The sequence below is a fragment of the Coregonus clupeaformis genome, chromosome 24, assembly GCF_020615455.1.
Source record: "Coregonus clupeaformis isolate EN_2021a chromosome 24, ASM2061545v1, whole genome shotgun sequence".
NCBI lineage: Eukaryota > Metazoa > Chordata > Actinopteri > Salmoniformes > Salmonidae > Coregonus > Coregonus clupeaformis.
Window position 1 is genome coordinate 62,007,046 of NC_059215.1, and position 20,050 is coordinate 62,027,095.

General features: G+C 46.1%; 2 protein-coding genes across 2 annotated transcripts in view; one reads left to right on the forward strand and one right to left on the reverse strand.

Annotated features, from left to right (window-relative positions):
- The window catches only part of LOC123481856 (protein FAM83G), a 20,218-nt gene extending 15,440 nt beyond the window's left edge, over nt 1–4,778 (reverse strand). The window contains exon 1 of the mRNA XM_045207406.1: nt 3,699–4,778. Within this exon, the coding sequence (XP_045063341.1) occupies nt 3,699–4,181 (483 nt within the window). The 5' untranslated portion in view covers nt 4,182–4,778. The remainder of the gene's footprint in view (nt 1–3,698) is intronic.
- Nucleotides 1–20,050, forward strand: part of LOC123481830 (sodium/glucose cotransporter 5-like) — a gene marked incomplete at its 3' end in the record, with an annotated part of 95,577 nt that overhangs the window by 64,720 nt on the left and 10,807 nt on the right. The window contains exons 3-5 of the mRNA XM_045206948.1: nt 7,440–7,547; nt 12,655–12,805; nt 13,003–13,171. Of these exons, the coding sequence (XP_045062883.1) occupies nt 7,440–7,547; nt 12,655–12,805; nt 13,003–13,171 (428 nt within the window). The remainder of the gene's footprint in view (nt 1–7,439; nt 7,548–12,654; nt 12,806–13,002; nt 13,172–20,050) is intronic.

Here is a 20,050-nt window from a genome sequence, read left to right on the forward strand (position 1 = left end):
TCTGTATTCTGTAGTGTGTGTGTGTGTGTGTAGCCCACCTTCTGAGCCTGTGCTATAGTCTGTATTCTGTAGTGTGTGTGTGTGTGTGTGTGTGTGTGTGTGTGTGTGTGTAGCCCACCTTCTGAGCCTGTGCTATAGTCTGTATTCTGTAGTGTGTGTGTGTGTGTGTGTGTGTGTGTGTGTGTGTAGCCCACCTTCTGAGCCTGTGCTATAGTCTGTATTCTGTAGTGTGTGTGTGTGTGTGTGTGTGTGTAGCCCACCTTCTGAGCCTGTGCTATAGTCTGTATTCTGTAGGTGTGTGTGTGTGTGTGTGTGTGTGTGTGTGTGTGTGTGTGTGTGTAGCCCACCTTCTGAGCCTGTGCTATGGTCTGTATTCTGTAGTGTGTGTGTGTGTGTGTGTGTGTGTGTGTAGCCCACCTTCTGAGCCTGTGCTATAGTCTGTATTCTGTAGTGTGTGTGTGTGTGTGTGTGTGTGTGTGTGTGTAGCCCACCTTCTGAGCCTGTGCTATAGTCTGTATTCTGTAGTGTGTGTGTGTGTGTGTGTGTGTGTGTAGCCCACCTTCTGAGCCTGTGCTATAGTCTGTATTCTGTAGTGTGTGTGTGTGTGTGTGTGTGTGTGTGTGTGTGTGTAGCCCACCTTCTGAGCCTGTGCTATAGTCTGTATTCTGTAGTGTGTGTGTGTGTGTGTGTGTGTGTGTGTGTAGCCCACCTTCTGAGCCTGTGCTATAGTCTGTATTCTGTAGTGTGTGTGTGTGTGTGTGTGTGTGTGTGTGTGTGTGTGTGTAGCCCACCTTCTGAGCCTGTGCTATAGTCTGTATTCTGTAGGTGTGTGTGTGTGTGTGTGTGTGTGTGTGTGTGTGTGTGTGTAGCCCACCTTCTGAGCCTGTGCTATAGTCTGTATTCTGTAGTGTGTGTGTGTGTGTGTGTGTGTGTGTGTGTGTGTGTGTAGCCCACCTTCTGAGCCTGTGCTATAGTCTGTATTCTGTAGTGTGTGTGTGTGTGTGTGTGTAGCCCACCTTCTGAGCCTGTGCTATAGTCTGTATTCTGTAGTGTGTGTGTGTGTGTGTGTGTGTGTGTGTGTGTGTGTGTAGCCCACCTTCTGAGCCTGTGCTATAGTCTGTATTCTGTAGTGTGTGTGTGTGTGTGTGTGTGTGTGTGTAGCCCACCTTCTGAGCCTGTGCTATAGTCTGTATTCTGTAGTGTGTGTGTGTGTGTGTGTGTGTGTGTAGCCCACCTTCTGAGCCTGTGCTATAGTCTGTATTCTGTAGTGTGTGTGTGTGTGTGTGTGTGTGTGTGTGTGTAGCCCACCTTCTGAGCCTGTGCTATAGTCTGTATTCTGTAGTGGTGTGTGTGTGTGTGTGTGTGTGTGTGTGTGTGTGTGTGTGTGTGTGTGTGTGTGTGTGTGTGTGTGTGTGTGTAGCCCGCCTTCTGAGCCTGTGCTATAGTCTGTATTCTGTAGTGTGTGTGTGTGTGTGTGTGTGTGTGTGTGTGTAGCCCACCTTCTGAGCCTGTGCTATAGTCTGTATTCTGTAGTGTGTGTGTGTGTGTAGCCCACCTTCTGAGCCTGTGCTATAGTCTGTATTCTGTAGTGTGTGTGTGTGTGTGTGTGTGTGTGTGTGTGTGTGTGTAGCCCACCTTCTGAGCCTGTGCTATAGTCTGTATTCTGTAGTGTGTGTGTGTGTGTGTGTGTGTGTGTGTGTAGCCCACCTTCTGAGCCTGTGCTATAGTCTGTATTCTGTAGTGTGTGTGTGTGTGTGTGTGTGTGTGTGTGTAGCCCACCTTCTGAGCCTGTGCTATAGTCTGTATTCTGTAGTGTGTGTGTGTGTGTGTGTGTGTGTGTGTGTGTGTAGCCCACCTTCTGAGCCTGTGCTATAGTCTGTATTCTGTAGTGTGTGTGTGTGTGTGTGTGTGTGTGTGTGTGTGTGTGTGTAGCCCACCTTCTGAGCCTGTGCTATAGTCTGTATTCTGTAGTGTGTGTGTGTGTGTGTGTGTGTGTAGCCCACCTTCTGAGCCTGTGCTATAGTCTGTATTCTGTAGTGTGTGTGTGTGTGTGTGTGTGTGTAGCCCACCTTCTGAGCCTGTGCTATAGTCTGTATTCTGTAGTGTGTGTGTGTGTGTGTGTGTGTGTAGCCCACCTTCTGAGCCTGTGCTATAGTCTGTATTCTGTAGTGTGTGTGTGTGTGTGTAGCCCACCTTCTGAGCCTGTGCTATAGTCTGTATTCTGTAGTGTGTGTGTGTGTGTGTGTGTGTGTGTGTGTGTGTGTAGCCCACCTTCTGAGCCTGTGCTATAGTCTGTATTCTGTAGTGTGTGTGTGTGTGTGTGTGTGTGTAGCCCACCTTCTGAGCCTGTGCTATAGTCTGTATTCTGTAGTGTGTGTGTGTGTGTGTGTGTGTAGCCCACCTTCTGAGCCTGTGCTATAGTCTGTATTCTGTAGTGTGTGTGTGTGTGTGTGTGTGTGTGTAGCCCACCTTCTGAGCCTGTGCTATAGTCTGTATTCTGTAGTGTGTGTGTGTGTGTGTGTGTGTGTGTGTGTGTGTGTGTGTAGCCCACCTTCTGAGCCTGTGCTATAGTCTGTATTCTGTAGTGTGTGTGTGTGTGTGTGTGTGTGTGTAGCCCACCTTCTGAGCCTGTGCTATAGTCTGTATTCTGTAGTGTGTGTGTGTGTGTGTGTAGCCCACCTTCTGAGCCTGTGCTATAGTCTGTATTCTGTAGGTGTGTGTGTGTGTGTGTGTGTGTGTGTGTGTGTGTGTGTGTGTGTGTGTGTGTGTGTAGCCCACCTTCTGAGCCTGTGCTATAGTCTGTATTCTGTAGTGTGTGTGTGTGTGTGTGTGTGTGTGTGTGTGTGTGTGTGTGTAGCCCACCTTCTGAGCCTGTGCTATAGTCTGTATTCTGTAGTGTGTGTGTGTGTGTGTGTGTGTGTGTGTGTGTAGCCCACCTTCTGAGCCTGTGCTATAGTCTGTATTCTGTAGTGTGTGTGTGTGTGTGTGTGTGTGTGTGTGTGTGTGTAGCCCACCTTCTGAGCCTGTGCTATGGTCTGTATTCTGTAGTGTGTGTGTGTGTGTGTGTAGCCCACCTTCTGAGCCTGTGCTATAGTCTGTATTCTGTAGTGTGTGTGTGTGTGTGTGTGTGTGTGTGTGTGTGTGTGTGTGTGTAGCCCACCTTCTGAGCCTGTGCTATAGTCTGTATTCTGTAGTGTGTGTGTGTGTGTGTGTGTGTGTGTGTGTGTGTAGCCCACCTTCTGAGCCTGTGCTATAGTCTGTATTCTGTAGTGTGTGTGTGTGTGTGTGTGTGTGTGTGTGTGTGTGTGTGTAGCCCACCTTCTGAGCCTGTGCTATAGTCTGTATTCTGTAGTGTGTGTGTGTGTGTGTGTGTGTAGCCCACCTTCTGAGCCTGTGCTATAGTCTGTATTCTGTAGTGTGTGTGTGTGTGTGTGTGTGTGTGTGTGTAGCCCACCTTCTGAGCCTGTGCTATAGTCTGTATTCTGTAGTGTGTGTGTGTAGCCCACCTTCTGAGCCTGTGCTATAGTCTGTATTCTGTAGTGTGTGTGTGTGTGTGTGTGTGTAGCCCACCTTCTGAGCCTGTGCTATAGTCTGTATTCTGTAGTGTGTGTGTGTGTGTGTGTGTGTAGCCCACCTTCTGAGCCTGTGCTATAGTCTGTATTCTGTAGTGTGTGTGTGTGTGTGTGTGTGTAGCCCACCTTCTGAGCCTGTGCTATGTTCTTCCGGACCACCTCCTTGATGTGCGTGTGACCATCAGCTGGGGGCTGCGTGTGCACGTTGACGCGTGTCACTCCGCGGTATGACGCAGCGTCAGGCCAGCCCAGGTCCAGGTCAGGTACAGAACCTTCAGAGCGGTCGGGCCAGTACTGTAAAGACAGTGGCCCAGTGCCGCCGTCACATTCCCTCGGGGCCGCGCTGCTCGCTCCCGCCTCGGCCTTGAGGTGCTCGCCTCCGGGCCTGTAGGCCTCCACGGTGCGCGCCAGCCGCATGAGCTCCGGTTCAGACAGGAAGTGTTGGAGGCCATGGTCCCGGAGGTAGCCGCTGAAGGCGTCGCGTCCCCCTGTAAGCAGAGCCTCCAGGGCGAGCCGCTGGTCCTCGCTGTAGAAGAACTCCGGTTTGGACTCGGTCACTCGCCAGTTGACGTGATGCTCATCTAGACACTGCAGCTGAGATAGAGCCATGGCGCTAGACTTTAACAAGACCTAACCGATAATCACCTGATGGGATCAATAAATCCCACCCAACATATATTACAGCCCGCGTGTTACCGAGGAACATTAAATACACAATCCACGGTTGAACCGGAAGATTTACCAAACTTTTCCTAAAAGAGTTCAACTGTCTCAGCTCATGTTGTATTTGTATCCGTGTCCACCAGCTTCCCACGATTTGTCCCAAATAACACTAATAAAATAAGGTTTCCACAAATGGCGACATTTCTCCTCAAAGCAGACAGAATCCGAGACAGACCGACTATCAGATCATCAGCACCGTATAAACTACCGGCAGTCCACGTTGAGTCCGTGCGTCTCACCGTGTTGTAAAACAGAATACAATTGAGCTGAACTAAATAGTTACAGGCTGAATGTGAAGCTTGTCTTTGACATTATCACCGTTTAATCACCCAAGTTGAAACTCAAACCACATGTCATGCACAAACACGCACGCACAGGTAAACCGGGACAAAGTTCTCCACCCCGCCACGCCCGTCACATGACCCCTCCAGCGGCTGCAGTCCCGGTTCAGCCCGAGCACCGGGGCATGTCGGTGTGAGTCAGAGGATCTTTTCCCAGCGCAGCCTCTTTCATCCAGCCGGACGTGGTGACTTGTTCAACTGTTCTGATGACGCGACTCTTTTCAAAAAGTCTCGTCTGGCTGCCGTTCAAACCGGTTAGAGAAAAACTCTGGTCTCTTTGTCCTCTTTTACTGGAAAGAAGTACTTCCTAGGTCCCGTTTCAGTTCCTCCAGAAAACGGTTGAAAGGCGAAGCAGCTTCGAGACAAAACTCTGAGGAGTTTCTTCCAGAAGTTTGTTCTCCTTTTGTAGACCAAGTCCCAATAATTCCAAATACAAACGAACAGTTAATAACCGTTAATGATCCTGTATCGCGGAGATCTAATGTGTCTGTCTGTAGCTCGGTAACGGAAGCTGTCCTCACCGGGGACTGGAGGGCGGAGTGTCCGGTTAGTGGGTCAGAAAATAATAGAGAGAGAACCTAGAAACACTATAACCCCGCCTCCTGGCTCAGGGCTAGAAGGGATCCAGCTTTTGTCAGAATTGAGTTTTTGTAGCAGGTTACGCCTCGATCACACCGACAGTGTTTTACATTTTGGTACAGCAGAAGTACATTCATTTCCTATGGAACGCTGCGTTTGCCTTTTAAGCATTGCGTCGCTGTTGCAGTGCGTTCTGTGTGGTGCATACGTTGGATTTATCGGGCATATGCTTAAAAATGTATGCGATACAGCTTGACAGAAATGGTAGCAGAAGGTGCATGTTGAACTTTTGTTGCACACATATCGAGATGATGCTGCCTACCATTTTTGCGCGATATTACAGTCGGTGTGATCTAGGTGTTAGGAGGATTTATGCAGCTGGTTAGGAGAATTAACATGGCAGGTTAGGATAATGGTTAAGGTAAACAAAAAAAACTAACACTTTTGACATACATTTGACAAAAGCTGGATTCCATGTAGACATGACCCGTATCCTGGCTCAGACAGACACATGCATACACACATTAGATAACAACAGCCACTCTGTCTGTAATATTCTGAATAACACATTAGATAACAACAGCCACTCTGTCTGTAATATTCTGAATAACACATTAGATAACAACAGCCACTCTGTCTGTAATATTCTGAATAACACATTAGATAACAACAGCCACTCTGTCTGTAATATTCTGAATAACACATTAGATAACAACAGCCACTCTGTCTGTAATATTCTGAATAACACATTAGATAACAACAGCCACTCTGTCTGTAATATTCGGAATAACACATTAGATAACAACAGCCACTCTGTCTGTAATATTCGGAATAACACATTAGATAACAACAGCCACTCTGTCTGTAATATTCTGAATAACACATTAGATAACAACAGCCACTCTGTCTGTAATATTCTGAATAACACATTAGATAACAACAGCCACTCTGTCTGTAATATTCTGAATAACACATTAGATAACAACAGCCACTCTGTCTGTAATATTCTGAATAACACATTAGATAACAACAGCCACTCTGTCTGTAATATTCTGAATAACACATTAGATAACAACAGCCACTCTGTCTGTAATATTCTGAATAACACATTAGATAACAACAGCCACTCTGTCTGTAATATTCTGAATAACAGAATAACAGTAGAACACTAGGTAACAGTGTGATGACGTTTCTCTGTAGGCCTCATATTGACAGAGTTGATTGATCCTGATTAAATCACAGATACATGGATGAACACACTGCTGTTTTCACTATAATATGCAATTGATTGTGTGTGTGTGCATGTGTAATAATTAAATCCAGGGTAATAATTGTGTGTAATAATCATAGACATTAAAACCAGGGTAATAACTGTGTGTAATAATCATAGACATTAAAACCAGGGTAATAATTGTGTGTAATAATCCTAGACATTAAAACCAGGGTAATAATTGTGTGTAATAATCCTAGACATTAAAACCAGGGTAATAATTGTGTGTAATAATCCTAGGCATTAAAACCAGGGTAATAATTGTGTGTAATAATCATAGACATTAAAACCAGGGTAATAACTGTGTGTAATAATCATAGACATTAAAACCAGGGTAATAATTGTGTGTAATAATCATAGACATTAAAACCAGGGTAATAATTGTGTGTAATAATCCTAGGCATTAAAACCAGGGTAATAACTGTGTGTAATAATCCTAGGCATTAAAACCAGGGTAATAATTGTGTGTAATAATCCTAGGCATTAAAACCAGGGTAATAATTGTGTGTAATAATCCTAGGCATTAAAACCAGGGTAATACCTGTGTGTAATAATCCTAGGCATTAAAACCAGGGTAATAACTGTGTGTAATAATCCTAGGCATTAAAACCAGGGTAATAACTGTGTGTAATAATCCTAGGCATTAAAACCAGGGTAATAACTGTGTGTAATAATCCTAGGCATTAAAACCAGGGTAATAACTGTGTGTAATAATCATAGACATTAAAACCAGGGTAATAACTGTGTGTAATAATCCTAGACATTAAAACCAGGGTAATAACTGTGTGTAATAATCCTAGGCATTAAAACCAGGGTAATAATTGTGTGTAATAATCCTAGACATTAAAACCAGGGTAATAACTGTGTGTAATAATCCTAGGCATTAAAACCAGGGTAATAACTGTGTGTAATAATCCTAGGCATTAAAACCAGGGTAATACCTGTGTGTTCCAGACTCGGTGGGGTGTGTGGACCCTGAGGAGTGTCTGAGGGTCTGTGGAGCCGAGGTGGGCTGCTCCAACATCGCCTTTCCCAAGCTGGTCATCGAACTCATGCCCAGCGGTGAGTGACTGAGTGAGTGAGTGAGTGACTGACTGAGTGAGTGACTGAGTGTGTGTGAGTGAGTGAGTGTGTGTGTGTGTGTGTGTGTGTGTGTGTGAGTGAGTGTGTGAGTGTGTGAGTGAGTGTGTAAGTGAGTGTGTGAGTGAGTGTGTGAGTGTGTGTGTGAGTGAGTGAGTGAGTGAGTGTGAGTGAGTGAGTGTGAGTGAGTGAGAATGTGTGAGTGAGAATGTGTGAGTGAGTGAGTGAGTGAGTGTGTGTGTGAGTGAGTGAGTGTGTGAGTGACTGAGCGAGTGAGTGTGTGAGTGAGTGAGTGAGTGAGTGAGTGAGTGAGTGAGTGAGTGAGTGAGAGTGTGTGTGTGTGTGTAAAAGCCTAGTGTAGAATGTATCCATCATATCTCTGGGTGGTGTAGAATGTATCCATCATGTCTCTGGGTGGTGTAGAATGTATCCATCATATCTCTGGGTGGTATTGAATGTATCCATCATATCTCTGGGTGGTATAGAATGTATCCATCATATCTCTGGGTGGTGTAGAATGTATCCATCATGTCTCTGGTGTGTGTATAGTGTGTGTGTGTGTGTATAATGTGTGTGTGAATGTATAATGTGTGTGTGTGTGTGTGAATGTATAATGTGTGTGTGTGTGTGTGTGTGTATATATATAGTACCAGTCAAAGTTTTAGAACACCCACTCATTCCAGGGTTTTTCTTTATTTTTACTATTTTTTACATTGTAGAATAATAGTGAAGAAGTCAAAACTATGAAATAACACATATGGAATCATGTAGTAACCAAAAAAGTGTTAAACAAATCAAAATATATTTTAGATTTGAGATTCTTCAAAGTAGCCACCCTTTGCCTTGATGACAGCTTTGCACATGCTTGGCATTCTCTCAACCAGCTTCGTGAGGTAGTCACCTGGAATGCATTTCAATTAACAGGTGTGCCTTGTTAAAAGTTAATTTGTGGAATTTATTTCATTCTTAATGCGTTTGAGCCAATCAGTTAAGTTGTGACAAGGTAGGGGGGGTATACAGAAGATAGCCCTATTTGGTAAAAGACCAAGTCCATATTATGGCAAGAACAGCTCAAATAAGCAAAGAGAAACCACAGTCCATCATGACTTTAAGACATGAAGGTCAGTCAATACGGAACATTTCAAGAACGTTGAACGTTTCTTCAAGTGCAGTCGCAAAAACCATCAAGCTCTATGATGAAACTGGCTCTCATGAGGACCACCACAGGAATGGAAGACCCAGTGTTACCTCTGCTGCAGAGGATAAGTTCACTAGAGTTACCAGCCTCAGAAATTGCAGCCCAAATAAATGCTTCACAGAGTTCAAGTAACAGACACATCTCAACATCAACTGTTCAGAGGAGACTGCGTGAATCAGGACTTCATGGTCGAATTGCTGCAAAGAAACCACTACTAAAGGACACCAATAAGAAGAAGAGACTTGCTTGGGCCAAGAAACATGAGCAATGAACATTAGACCGGTAGAAATCTGTCCTTTGGTCTGATGAGTCAAAATTTGTGATGTTTGATTCCAACTGCCGTGTCTTTGTGAGACGCAGAGTAGGTGAACGGATGATCTCTGCATGTGTGGTTCCCACCGTAAAGCATGGAGGAGGAGGTGTGATGGTGTGGGGGGTGCTTTGTGGGACTATCATTTGTTTTTCAACAGGACAATGGCCCAACACACCTCCAGGCTGTGTAAGGGCTATTTGACCAAGAAGGAGAGTGATGGAGTGCTGCATCAGATGACCTGGCCTCCACAATCCCCCGACCTCAACCCAATTGAGATGGTTTGGGATGAGTTGGACCGCAGAGTGAAGGAAAAGCAGCCAACAAGTGCTCAGCATATGTGGGAACTCCTTCAAGACTGTTAGAAAAGCATTCCTCATGAAGCTGGTTGAGAGAATGCCAAGAGTGTGCAAAGCTGTCATCAAAGCAAAGGGTGGCTACTTTGAAGAATCTCAAATTATAAAATATTTTTGGATTTGTTTGACACTTTTTTGGTTACTACATGATTCCATATGTGTTATTTCATAGTTTTGATGTCTTCACTATGATTCTACAATGTAGAAAATAGTAAAAATAAAGAGAAACCCTGGAATGAGTAGATGTGTCCAAACCTTTGACTAGTGCTGTATATATAATGTGTGTGTGAATGTATAATTTATGAGCCATAAGACTCCTGAACAGCTAATCATGGCTACCCAGACTATTTGCACTGCCCCCCACCCACCCCCCTCTTTTACGCTGCTGCTACTCTGTTAATTATTTATGCATAGTCACTTTAACTCTACCCACATGTACATATTACTTCAACTACCTCAACTAGCCGGTGCCCCCGCACATTGACTCTGCACCGGTACCCCCCTGTATATAGCTGTATATAGCCTCCCTACTGTTATTTCCCATTGACTCTGCACCGGTACCCCCCTGTATATATATCCTCTCTACTGTTATTTCCCATTGACTCTGCACCGGTACCCCCCTGTATATAGCCTCCCTACTGTTATTTCCCATTGACTCTGTACCGGTACCCCCTGTATATAGCCTCCCTACTGTTATTTCCCATTGACTCTGTACCGGTACCCCCCCTGTATATATAGCCTCCCTACTGTTATTTCCCATTGACTCTGTACCGGTACCCCCTGTATATAGCCTCCCTACTGTTATTTCCCATTGACTCTGTACCGGTACCCCCTGTATATAGCCTCCCTACTGTTATTTCCCATTGACTCTGTACCGGTACCCCCTGTATATAGCCTCCCTACTGTTATTTCCCATTGACTCTGTACCGGTACCCCCTGTATATAGCCTCCCTACTGTTATTTCCCATTGACTCTGTACCGGTACCCCCTGTATATAGCCTCCCTACTGTTATTTCCCATTGACTCTGTACCGGTACCCCCTGTATATAGCCTCCCTACTGTTATTTCCCATTGACTCTGTACCGGTACCCCCTGTATATAGCCTCCCTACTGTTATTTTATTTTACTGCTGCTCTTTAATTATTTGCTCTTTTTATTTTTTACTTATCAATTTTTTTACTTAACTTTTACTTAACTTTTTTTTCTTTTTCTTAAAACTGCATTGTTGGTTAAGGGCTTGTAAGTAAGCATTTCACTGTAAGGTCTACACCTGTTGTATTCAGCGCATGTGGCAAATAACATTTGATTTGATTTGATTTGAGCACGCACCCCTGAGGGGCCCCTGTGTTGAGGATCAGCGTGGCAGATGTGTTGTTACCTACCCTTACCAGCTGGGGGCGGCCCGTCAGGAAGTCCAGGATCCAGTTGCAGAGTGAGGTGTTTAGTCCCAGGATCCTTAGCTTGGTGATGAGCTTTGTGGGCACTATGGTGTTGAACGCTGAGCTGTAGTCAATGAATAGTATTCTCACGTAGGTGTTCCTCTTGTCCAGGTGGGAAAGGGCAGTGTGGAGTGCAATAGAGATTGCATCATCTGTGGATCTGTTGGGGCGGTATGCAAATTGGAGTGGGTCTAGGATTTCTGGGATAATGGTGTTGATGTGAGCCATGACCAGCCTTTCAAAGCACTTCATGGCTACAGACGTCAGTGCTACGGGTCGGTAGTCATTTAGGCAGGTTATCTTAGAGTTCTTGGGCACGGGGACTATGGTGGTCTGCTTGAAACATGTTGGTATTACAGACTCAGTCAGGGACATGTTGACAATGTCAGTGAAGACACTTGCCAGTTGGTCAGCACATGCTCGGAGTACACGTCCTGGTAATCCGTCTGGCCCTGCAGCCTTGTGAATGTTGACCTGTTTAAAGGTCTTACTCACATCGGCTACGGAGAGCGTGATCACATAGTCATCCGGAACAGCTGATGCTCTCATGCATGCTTCAGTGTTGCTTGCCTCGAAGCGAGCATAGAAGTGATTTAGCCTCGTCTGGTAGGCTTGTGTCACTGGGCAGCTCGTGTGTGTAGGTCTGTATAGTATATATAATGTGTATATTTATAACCCTGATGATAGCAGTTATGATGTAGGTGTATATAGTATAGTATATAGTATAATGTATATATCATGTGTGTAGGTCTGTATAGTATATATAATGTGTATATTTATAACCCTGATGATAGCAGTTATGATGTAGGTGTATATAGTATAGTATAATGTATATATCATGTGTATATTTATAACCCTGATGATAGCAGTTATGATGTAGGTGTATATAGTATAGTATATAGTATAGTATATAGTATAATGTATATATCATGTGTGTAGGTCTGTATAGTATATATAATGTGTATATTTATAACCCTGATGATAGCAGTTATGATGTAGGTGTATATAGTATAGTATATAGTATAATGTATATATCGTGTGTGTAGGTCTGTATAGTATATATAATGTGTATATTTATAACCCTGATGATAGCAGTTATGATGTAGGTGTATATAGTATAGTATATAGTATAATGTATATATCATGTATGTAGGTCTGTATAGTATATATAATGTGTATATTTATAACCCTGATGATAGCAGTTATGATGTAGGTGTATATAGTATAGTATATAGTATAATGTATATATCATGTGTGTAGGTCTGTATAGTATATATAATGTGTATATTTATAACCCTGATGATAGCAGTTATGATGTAGGTGTATATAGTATAGTATATAGTATAATGTATATATCATGTGTGTAGGTCTGTATAGTATATATAATGTGTATATTTATAACCCTGATGATAGCAGTTATGATGTAGGTGTATATAGTATAGTATATAGTATAATGTATATATCATGTGTATATTTATAACCCTGATGATAGCAGTTATGATGTAGGTGTATATAGTATAGTATATAGTATAATGTATATATCATGTGAGTAGGTCTGTATAGTATATATAATGTGTATATTTATAACCCTGATGATAGCAGTTATGATGTAGGTGTATATAGTATAGTATATAGTATAGTATATAGTATATAGTATAATGTATATATCATGTGAGTAGGTCTGTATAGTATATATAATGTGTATATTTATAACCCTGATGATAGCAGTTATGATGTAGGTGTATATAGTATAGTATATAGTATAATGTATATATCATGTGTATAGGTCTGCGGGGGCTGATGATAGCGGTGATGATGGCGGCTCTGATGTCATCGTTGACTTCCATCTTTAACTCCTCCTCCACGCTCTTCACCATGGACATCTGGAAGAAGTACCGCGCATATGCCTCGGAACGGGAGCTGCTATTGGTCGGCAGGTCAGTCACTCACACAGGAACAGCCGTTATTGGTCGGCAGGTCAGTCACTCACACTGGAACAGCTGTTATTGGTCGGCAGGTCAGTCACTCACACAGGAACATCTGCTATTGGTCGGCAGGTTAGACAGAGGTTCTATTCTTAAAGAGATGATGTCACTGTATACGGTTCCTGAATCTCCACTGTGTCTGTGTGTAGGATAGTAACAGTGATTCTGGTGGTGATAAGCGTGGTCTGGATTCCAATCCTGCAGTCGGCCAATAGCGGACAGCTCTACGTCTACATCCAATCAGTGACCAGTTACCTGGCTCCACCCGTTACCGCTGTCTTCTCATTGGCTATCTTCTGGACCAGAACCAACGAGCAGGTAACACACTTTTTAAAATCCAAATCAAATTACAGTCATGCATGAATCCGTTTTCATATGGGTGCCCCATGGCGAAACGAACCAATGACTCTTGGTGTTGCACCACACAGGACATGTAACAGAGTATAGTTAGTCATTTAATTACGCAATAAGGCCCGAGGGGGTGTGGTATATGGCCAATATACCACGGCTAAGGGCTGTTCTTATGCACGACGCAACGCGGAGTCCCTGGATACAGTCCTTAGCTGTGATATATTGGCCATATACCACAAACCACCGAGGTGCATTATTGCTATTATAAACTGGTTACCAACGCAATTAGAGCAGTAAAAATAAATGTTTTGTCATACCCGTGGTATTCAGTCTGATATACCACGACTGTCAGCCAATCAGCATTCAGGGCTCGAACCACCCAGTTTATAATTAAGGTTATATACTGGTGTGATCAGAGGGTTCAATATCACTCACTTACTCACTCACACACACACACACACACATACACACACACACACACACACACACACACACACACACACACACACACACACACACATCCCCCTACCGTCCTCTCTTTGTCTTTAATGAGCCTGTCTGACCACAGAGCAGCGAGTACAAACACAACTGGTTCCTATGGCTGAGACGGGCGGGGCACTGTGGAGTCTGTCTGTGTGTGTGTGTGTGTAGTGAGTGTGTGTGTGTGTGTATAGTGTGTGTGTGTGTATAGTGTGTGTGTGTGTAATGTGTCATGTTGACTCCAGCTGTCTGGTGTGTGACTCTAGTAAGCAGGACATCTGTTACTGAGAATATTTCACTCATTATTAAAGGGAATGGTGTGTGTGTTTTCTTTGCATGCTGTTTAAGACAAGGTCAGGTTTCAGTTTGCTACTTAACACTGATGGGAGGGAGGGAGGGAGGGAGGGAGACAGAGAGGGAGAAGGAGAGGGAGAAGGGGAGGGAGGGAGAGGGAGAGAAGGAGGGAGAGAGAGGGAGAAGGAGAGGGAGGGAGAGGGGAGGGAAGGAGAAGGAGAAGGGAGAGGGAGAGGGAGAGGGAGAAGGGGCGAGGGAGGGAGAGGGAGAGGGAGAGGGAGAAGGAGAAGGAGAAGGGAGAGAGGGAGGGAGAGGGAAAGGGAGAAGGAGAAGGAGAAGGGGCAAGGGAGGGAGAGGGAGAGGGAGAGGGAGAAGGGAGAGGGAGGGAGAGAGAGGGAGAAGGGGAAGGAGAAGGGAGGGAGAGGGAAAGGGGAGAAGGGAGAGGGAGAGGGAGAAGGGGGTGAGGGAGGGAGAGGGAAATGGAGAAGGAGAATGAGAAGGGAGAGGGAGAAGGGGAGGGAGAGGGAGAAGGAAAGGGAGAGGGAGAAGGAGAGGGAGAGGGAGAAGGAGAAGGGGCGAGAGAGGGAGAGGGAAAGGGAGAAGGGGAGGGAGAGGGAGAAGGAAAGGGAGAGGGAGACGGAGAGGGAGAGTGAGACGGAGAGGGAGAGTGAGACGGAGAGGGGGACGGAGAGGGAGAGAGAAGGAGAAGGGAGAGGGAGAGGGGGGAGAGGGAGGGAGAAGGAGAAGGGAGAGGGAGAGGGGGGAGAGGGAGGGAGAAGGAGAAGGGAGAGGGAGAGGGAGAAGGGAGAAAGAGGGGAGAAGGAGAAGGGGAGGGAGAAGGGGAAGGAGAGGGAGGGAGAAGGGAGGGAAGGAGAAGGAGAAGGGAGAAGGGAGGGAGGGAGAGGGAGAGGGAGAGGGAGAGGGAGAAGGAGAAGGGAGAGAGGGAGGGAGAAGGAGAAGGAGAAGGGGCAAGGGAGGGAGAGGGAGAGGGAGAGGGAGAAGGGAGAGGGAGGGAGAGAGAGGGAGAAGGGGAAGGAGAAGGGAGGGAGAGGGAAAGGGGAGAAGGGAGAAGGGAGAGGGAGAAGGGGTGAGGGAGGGAGAGGGAAATGGAGAAGGAGAATGAGAAGGGAGAGGGAGAAGGGGAGGGAGAGGGAGAAGGAAAGGGAGAGGGAGAAGGAGAGGGAGAGGGAGAAGGAGAAGGGGCGAGAGAGGGAGAGGGAAAGGGAGAAGGGGAGGGAGAGGGAGAAGGAAAGGGAGAGGGAGACGGAGAGGGAGAGTGAGACGGAGAGGGAGAGTGAGACGGAGAGGGGGACGGAGAGGGAGAGAGAAGGAGAAGGGAGAGGGAGAGGGGGGAGAAGGAGAGAGAAGGAGAAGGGAGAGGGAGAGGGGGGAGAGGAAGGGAGAAGGAGAAGGGAGAGGGAGAGGGAGAAGGGAGAAAGAGGGGAGAAGGAGAAGGGGAGGGAGAAGGGGAAGGAGAGGGGAGGGAGAAGGGGAAGGAGAGGGGAGGGAGTGAGAGGGAGAAGGGGAGGGAGAGGGGGGATACTGTTACTGTTTAGTAGAACTGATACTGTTACTGTTTAGTAGGATCTGTCACCTGAGGTGTTAACAGGTGGTACTGACTGGTCTATGCTGAGAGAGAGCCCCATGCTGGCCTTATAACAGGTGGTACTGACTGGTCTATGCTGAGAGAGAGCCCCATGCTGGCCTTATAACAGGTGGTACTGACTGGTCTATGCTGAGAGAGAGCCCCATGCTGGCCTTATAACAGGTGGTACTGACTGGTCTATGCTGAGAGAGAGCCCCATGCTGGCCTTATAACAGGTGGTACTGACTGGTCTATGCTGAGAGAGAGCCCCATGCTGGCCTTATAACAGGTGGTACTGACTGGTCTATGCTGAGAGAGAGCCCCATGCTGGCCTTATAACAGGTGGTACTGACTGGTCTATGCTGAGAGAGAGCCCCATGCTGGCCTTATAACAGGTGGTACTGACTGGTCTATGCTGAGAGAGAGCCCCATGCTGGCCTTATAACAGGTGGTACTGACTGGTCTATGCTGAGAGAGAGCCCCATGCTGGCCTTATAACAGGTGGTACTGACTGGTCTATGCTGAGAGAGAGCCCCATGCTGGCCTTATAACAGGTGGTACTGACTGGTCTATGCTGAGAGAGAGCCCCATGCTGGCCTTATAACAGGTGGTACTGACTGGTCTATGCTGAGAGAGAGCCCCATGCTGGCCTTATAACAGGTGGTACTGACTGGTCTATGCTGAGAGAGAGCCCCATGCTGGCCTTATAACAGGTGGTACTGACTGGTCTATGCTGAGAGAGAGCCCCATGCTGGCCTTATAACAGGTGGTACTGACTGGTCTATGCTGAGAGAGAGCCCCATGCTGGCCTTATAACAGGTGGTACTGACTGGTCTATGCTGAGAGAGAGCCCCATGCTGGCCTTATAACAGGTGGTACTGACTGGTCTATGCTGAGAGAGAGCCCCATGCTGGCCTTATAACAGGTGGTACTGACTGGTCTATGCTGAGAGAGAGCCCCATGCTGGCCTTATAACAGGTGGTACTGACTGGTCTATGCTGAGAGAGAGCCCCATGCTGGCCTTATAACAGGTGGTACTGACTGGTCTATGCTGAGAGAGAGCCCCATGCTGGCCTTATAACAGGTGGTACTGACTGGTCTATGCTGAGAGAGAGCCCCATGCTGGCCTTATAACAGGTGGTACTGACTGGTCTATGCTGAGAGAGAGCCCCATGCTGGCCTTATAACAGGTGGTACTGACTGGTCTATGCTGAGAGAGAGCCCCATGCTGGCCTTATAACAGGTGGTACTGACTGGTCTATGCTGAGAGAGAGCCCCATGCTGGCCTTATAACAGGTGGTACTGACTGGTCTATGCTGAGAGAGAGCCCCATGCTGGCCTTATAACAGGTGGTACTGACTGGTCTATGCTGAGAGAGAGCCCCATGCTGGCCTTATAACAGGTGGTACTGACTGGTCTATGCTGAGAGAGAGCCCCATGCTGGCCTTATAACAGGTGGTACTGACTGGTCTATGCTGAGAGAGAGCCCCATGCTGGCCTTATAACAGGTGGTACTGACTGGTCTATGCTGAGAGAGAGCCCCATGCTGGCCTTATAACAGGTGGTACTGACTGGTCTATGCTGAGAGAGAGCCCCATGCTGGCCTTATAACAGGTGGTACTGACTGGTCTATGCTGAGAGAGAGCCCCATGCTGGCCTTATAACAGGTGGTACTGACTGGTCTATGCTGAGAGAGAGCCCCATGCTGGCCTTATAAAATGTGGTACTGACTGGTCTATGCTGAGAGAGAGCCCCATGCTGGCCTTATAACAGGTGGTACTGACTGGTCTATGCTGAGAGAGAGCCCCATGCTGGCCTTATAACAGGTGGTACTGACTGGTCTATGCTGAGAGAGAGCCCCATGCTGGCCTTATAACAGGTGGTACTGACTGGTCTATGCTGAGAGAGAGCCCCATGCTGGCCTTATAACAGGTGGTACTGACTGGTCTATGCTGAGAGAGAGCCCCATGCTGGCCTTATAACAGGTGGTACTGACTGGTCTATGCTGAGAGAGAGCCCCATGCTGGCCTTATAACAGGTGGTACTGACTGGTCTATGCTGAGAGAGAGCCCCATGCTGGCCTTATAACAGGTGGTACTGACTGGTCTATGCTGAGAGAGAGCCCCATGCTGGCCTTATAACAGGTGGTACTGACTGGTCTATGCTGAGAGAGAGCCCCATGCTGGCCTTATAACAGGTGGTACTGACTGGTCTATGCTGAGAGAGAGCCCCATGCTGGCCTTATAACAGGTGGTACTGACTGGTCTATGCTGAGAGAGAGCCCCATGCTGGCCTTATAACAGGTGGTACTGACTGGTCTATGCTGAGAGAGAGCCCCATGCTGGCCTTATAACAGGTGGTACTGACTGGTCTATGCTGAGAGAGAGCCCCATGCTGGCCTTATAACAGGTGGTACTGACTGGTCTATGCTGAGAGAGAGCCCCATGCTGGCCTTATAACAGGTGGTACTGACTGGTCTATGCTGAGAGAGAGCCCCATGCTGGCCTTATAACAGGTGGTACTGACTGGTCTATGCTGAGAGAGAGCCCCATGCTGGCCTTATAACAGGTGGTACTGACTGGTCTATGCTGAGAGAGAGCCCCATGCTGGCCTTATAACAGGTGGTACTGACTGGTCTATGCTGAGAGAGAGCCCCATGCTGGCCTTATAACAGGTGGTACTGACTGGTCTATGCTGAGAGAGAGCCCCATGCTGGCCTTATAACAGGTGGTACTGACTGGTCTATGCTGAGAGAGAGCCCCATGCTGGCCTGTTATACAGGTCTATATATAACCTGTTATAACATACAAAACAATGTCGGAACGTTCTGGTTTGTGGAGGACTTCCTTTGCGGCGTTCTTGCCATAGGCGTTTTTGCGAACGTTAGCTACCTAGCTCAAAATGTCGTGGAATCATACCAAGAAAAACCTTTCAAAGTTGAATGGCAAGTCTGTGCCACATCCGCGGAGTATTCAAGTGTGGGAGGACGAAATATGGAAATTATTCCCCAAACATATGGAAGAAGGTACTCTGGTCAGATGAAACTAAAATTTAGCTTTTTGGCCATCAAGGAAAACACTATGTCTGGCGCAAACCCAACACCTCTCATCACCCTGAGAACACCATCCCCACAGTGAAGCATGGTGGTGGCAGCATCATGCGGTGGGGATGTTTTTCATCAGCAGGGACTGGGAAACTGGTCAGGATTGAAGGAATGATGGATGGCGCTAAATACAGGGAAATTCTTGAGGGAAACCTGTTTCAGTCTCCCAGAGATTTGAGACTGGGACGGGGATTCACCTTCCAGCAGGACAATGACCCTAAGCATACTGCTAAAGCAACACTCAAGTGGTTTAAGGAGAAACATTTAAATGTCTTGGACTGGCCTAGTCAAAGGCCAGACCTCAATCCAATTGAGAATCTGTGGTATGACTTAAAGATTGCTGTACACCAGCGAAACCCATCCAACTTGAAGCAGTTTTTTCTTGAAGAATGGGCAAAAATCCCAGTGGCTAGATGTGCCAAGCTTATAGAGACATACCCCAGGAGACTTGCAGCTGTAATTGCTGCAAAAGGTGGCTCTACAAAGTATTGACTTTGGGGGAGGTGAATAGTTATGCACGCTCAAGTTATATATTTGTTGTCTTATTTCTTGTTTGTTTCACAATAAAATATAATTTGCATCTTCAAAGTGGTAGGCATGTTGTGTATATTAAATGATACAAACCCCCCCCCAAAAATAATTCCAGGTTGTAAGGCAACAAAATAAGAAAAATACCAAGGGGGGTGAATACTTTCGCAAGCCGCTGTAGCTAATTGTGATGAAACCATCATCACTGGCCAGAACTGATAACGTTAACTATGGCTGGCTAGCTGCAACTTTTAGCTATGTTTACTGCAAGCGCATTCTCTGTGACGTAGATGAACGTTATGCGTTTGCTAAGAGGTTTCTAAGACATGTGAAATGCAGCTTATGTGAATGTGTAACATTTGATAAACAGTTGTCTTCCCTCTTGGTCTGTTAGAGACATTTTGTTGTTGAAGAAAATGTCTTGTAAATACATTTAAGATGGCACGATAGCGGCACCTAGTGGATTATCAGGAACAGGCAAAGTTACATTTAAAATGTTGGAACATTAAAATTATTCAGATTAAATAGGAAACAATATACAGTACCAGTCAAAAGTTTGAACAAACCTACTCATTCAAGGGTTTTTCTTTATTTTTTACTATTTTCTACATTGTAGAATAATAGTGAAGACATCAAAACTATGAAATAACACAAATGGAATCATGTAGTAACCAAAAAAGTGTATTTGAGCCAATCAGTTGTGTTGTGACAAGGTAGGGGGGGAATACAGAAGATAGCCCTATTTGGTAAAAGACCAAGTCCATATTATGGCAAGAACACGAGCAATGGACATTAGACCGGTGGAAATGTGTCCTTTGATCTGGAGTCCAAATTTGAGATTTTTGGTTCCAACCGC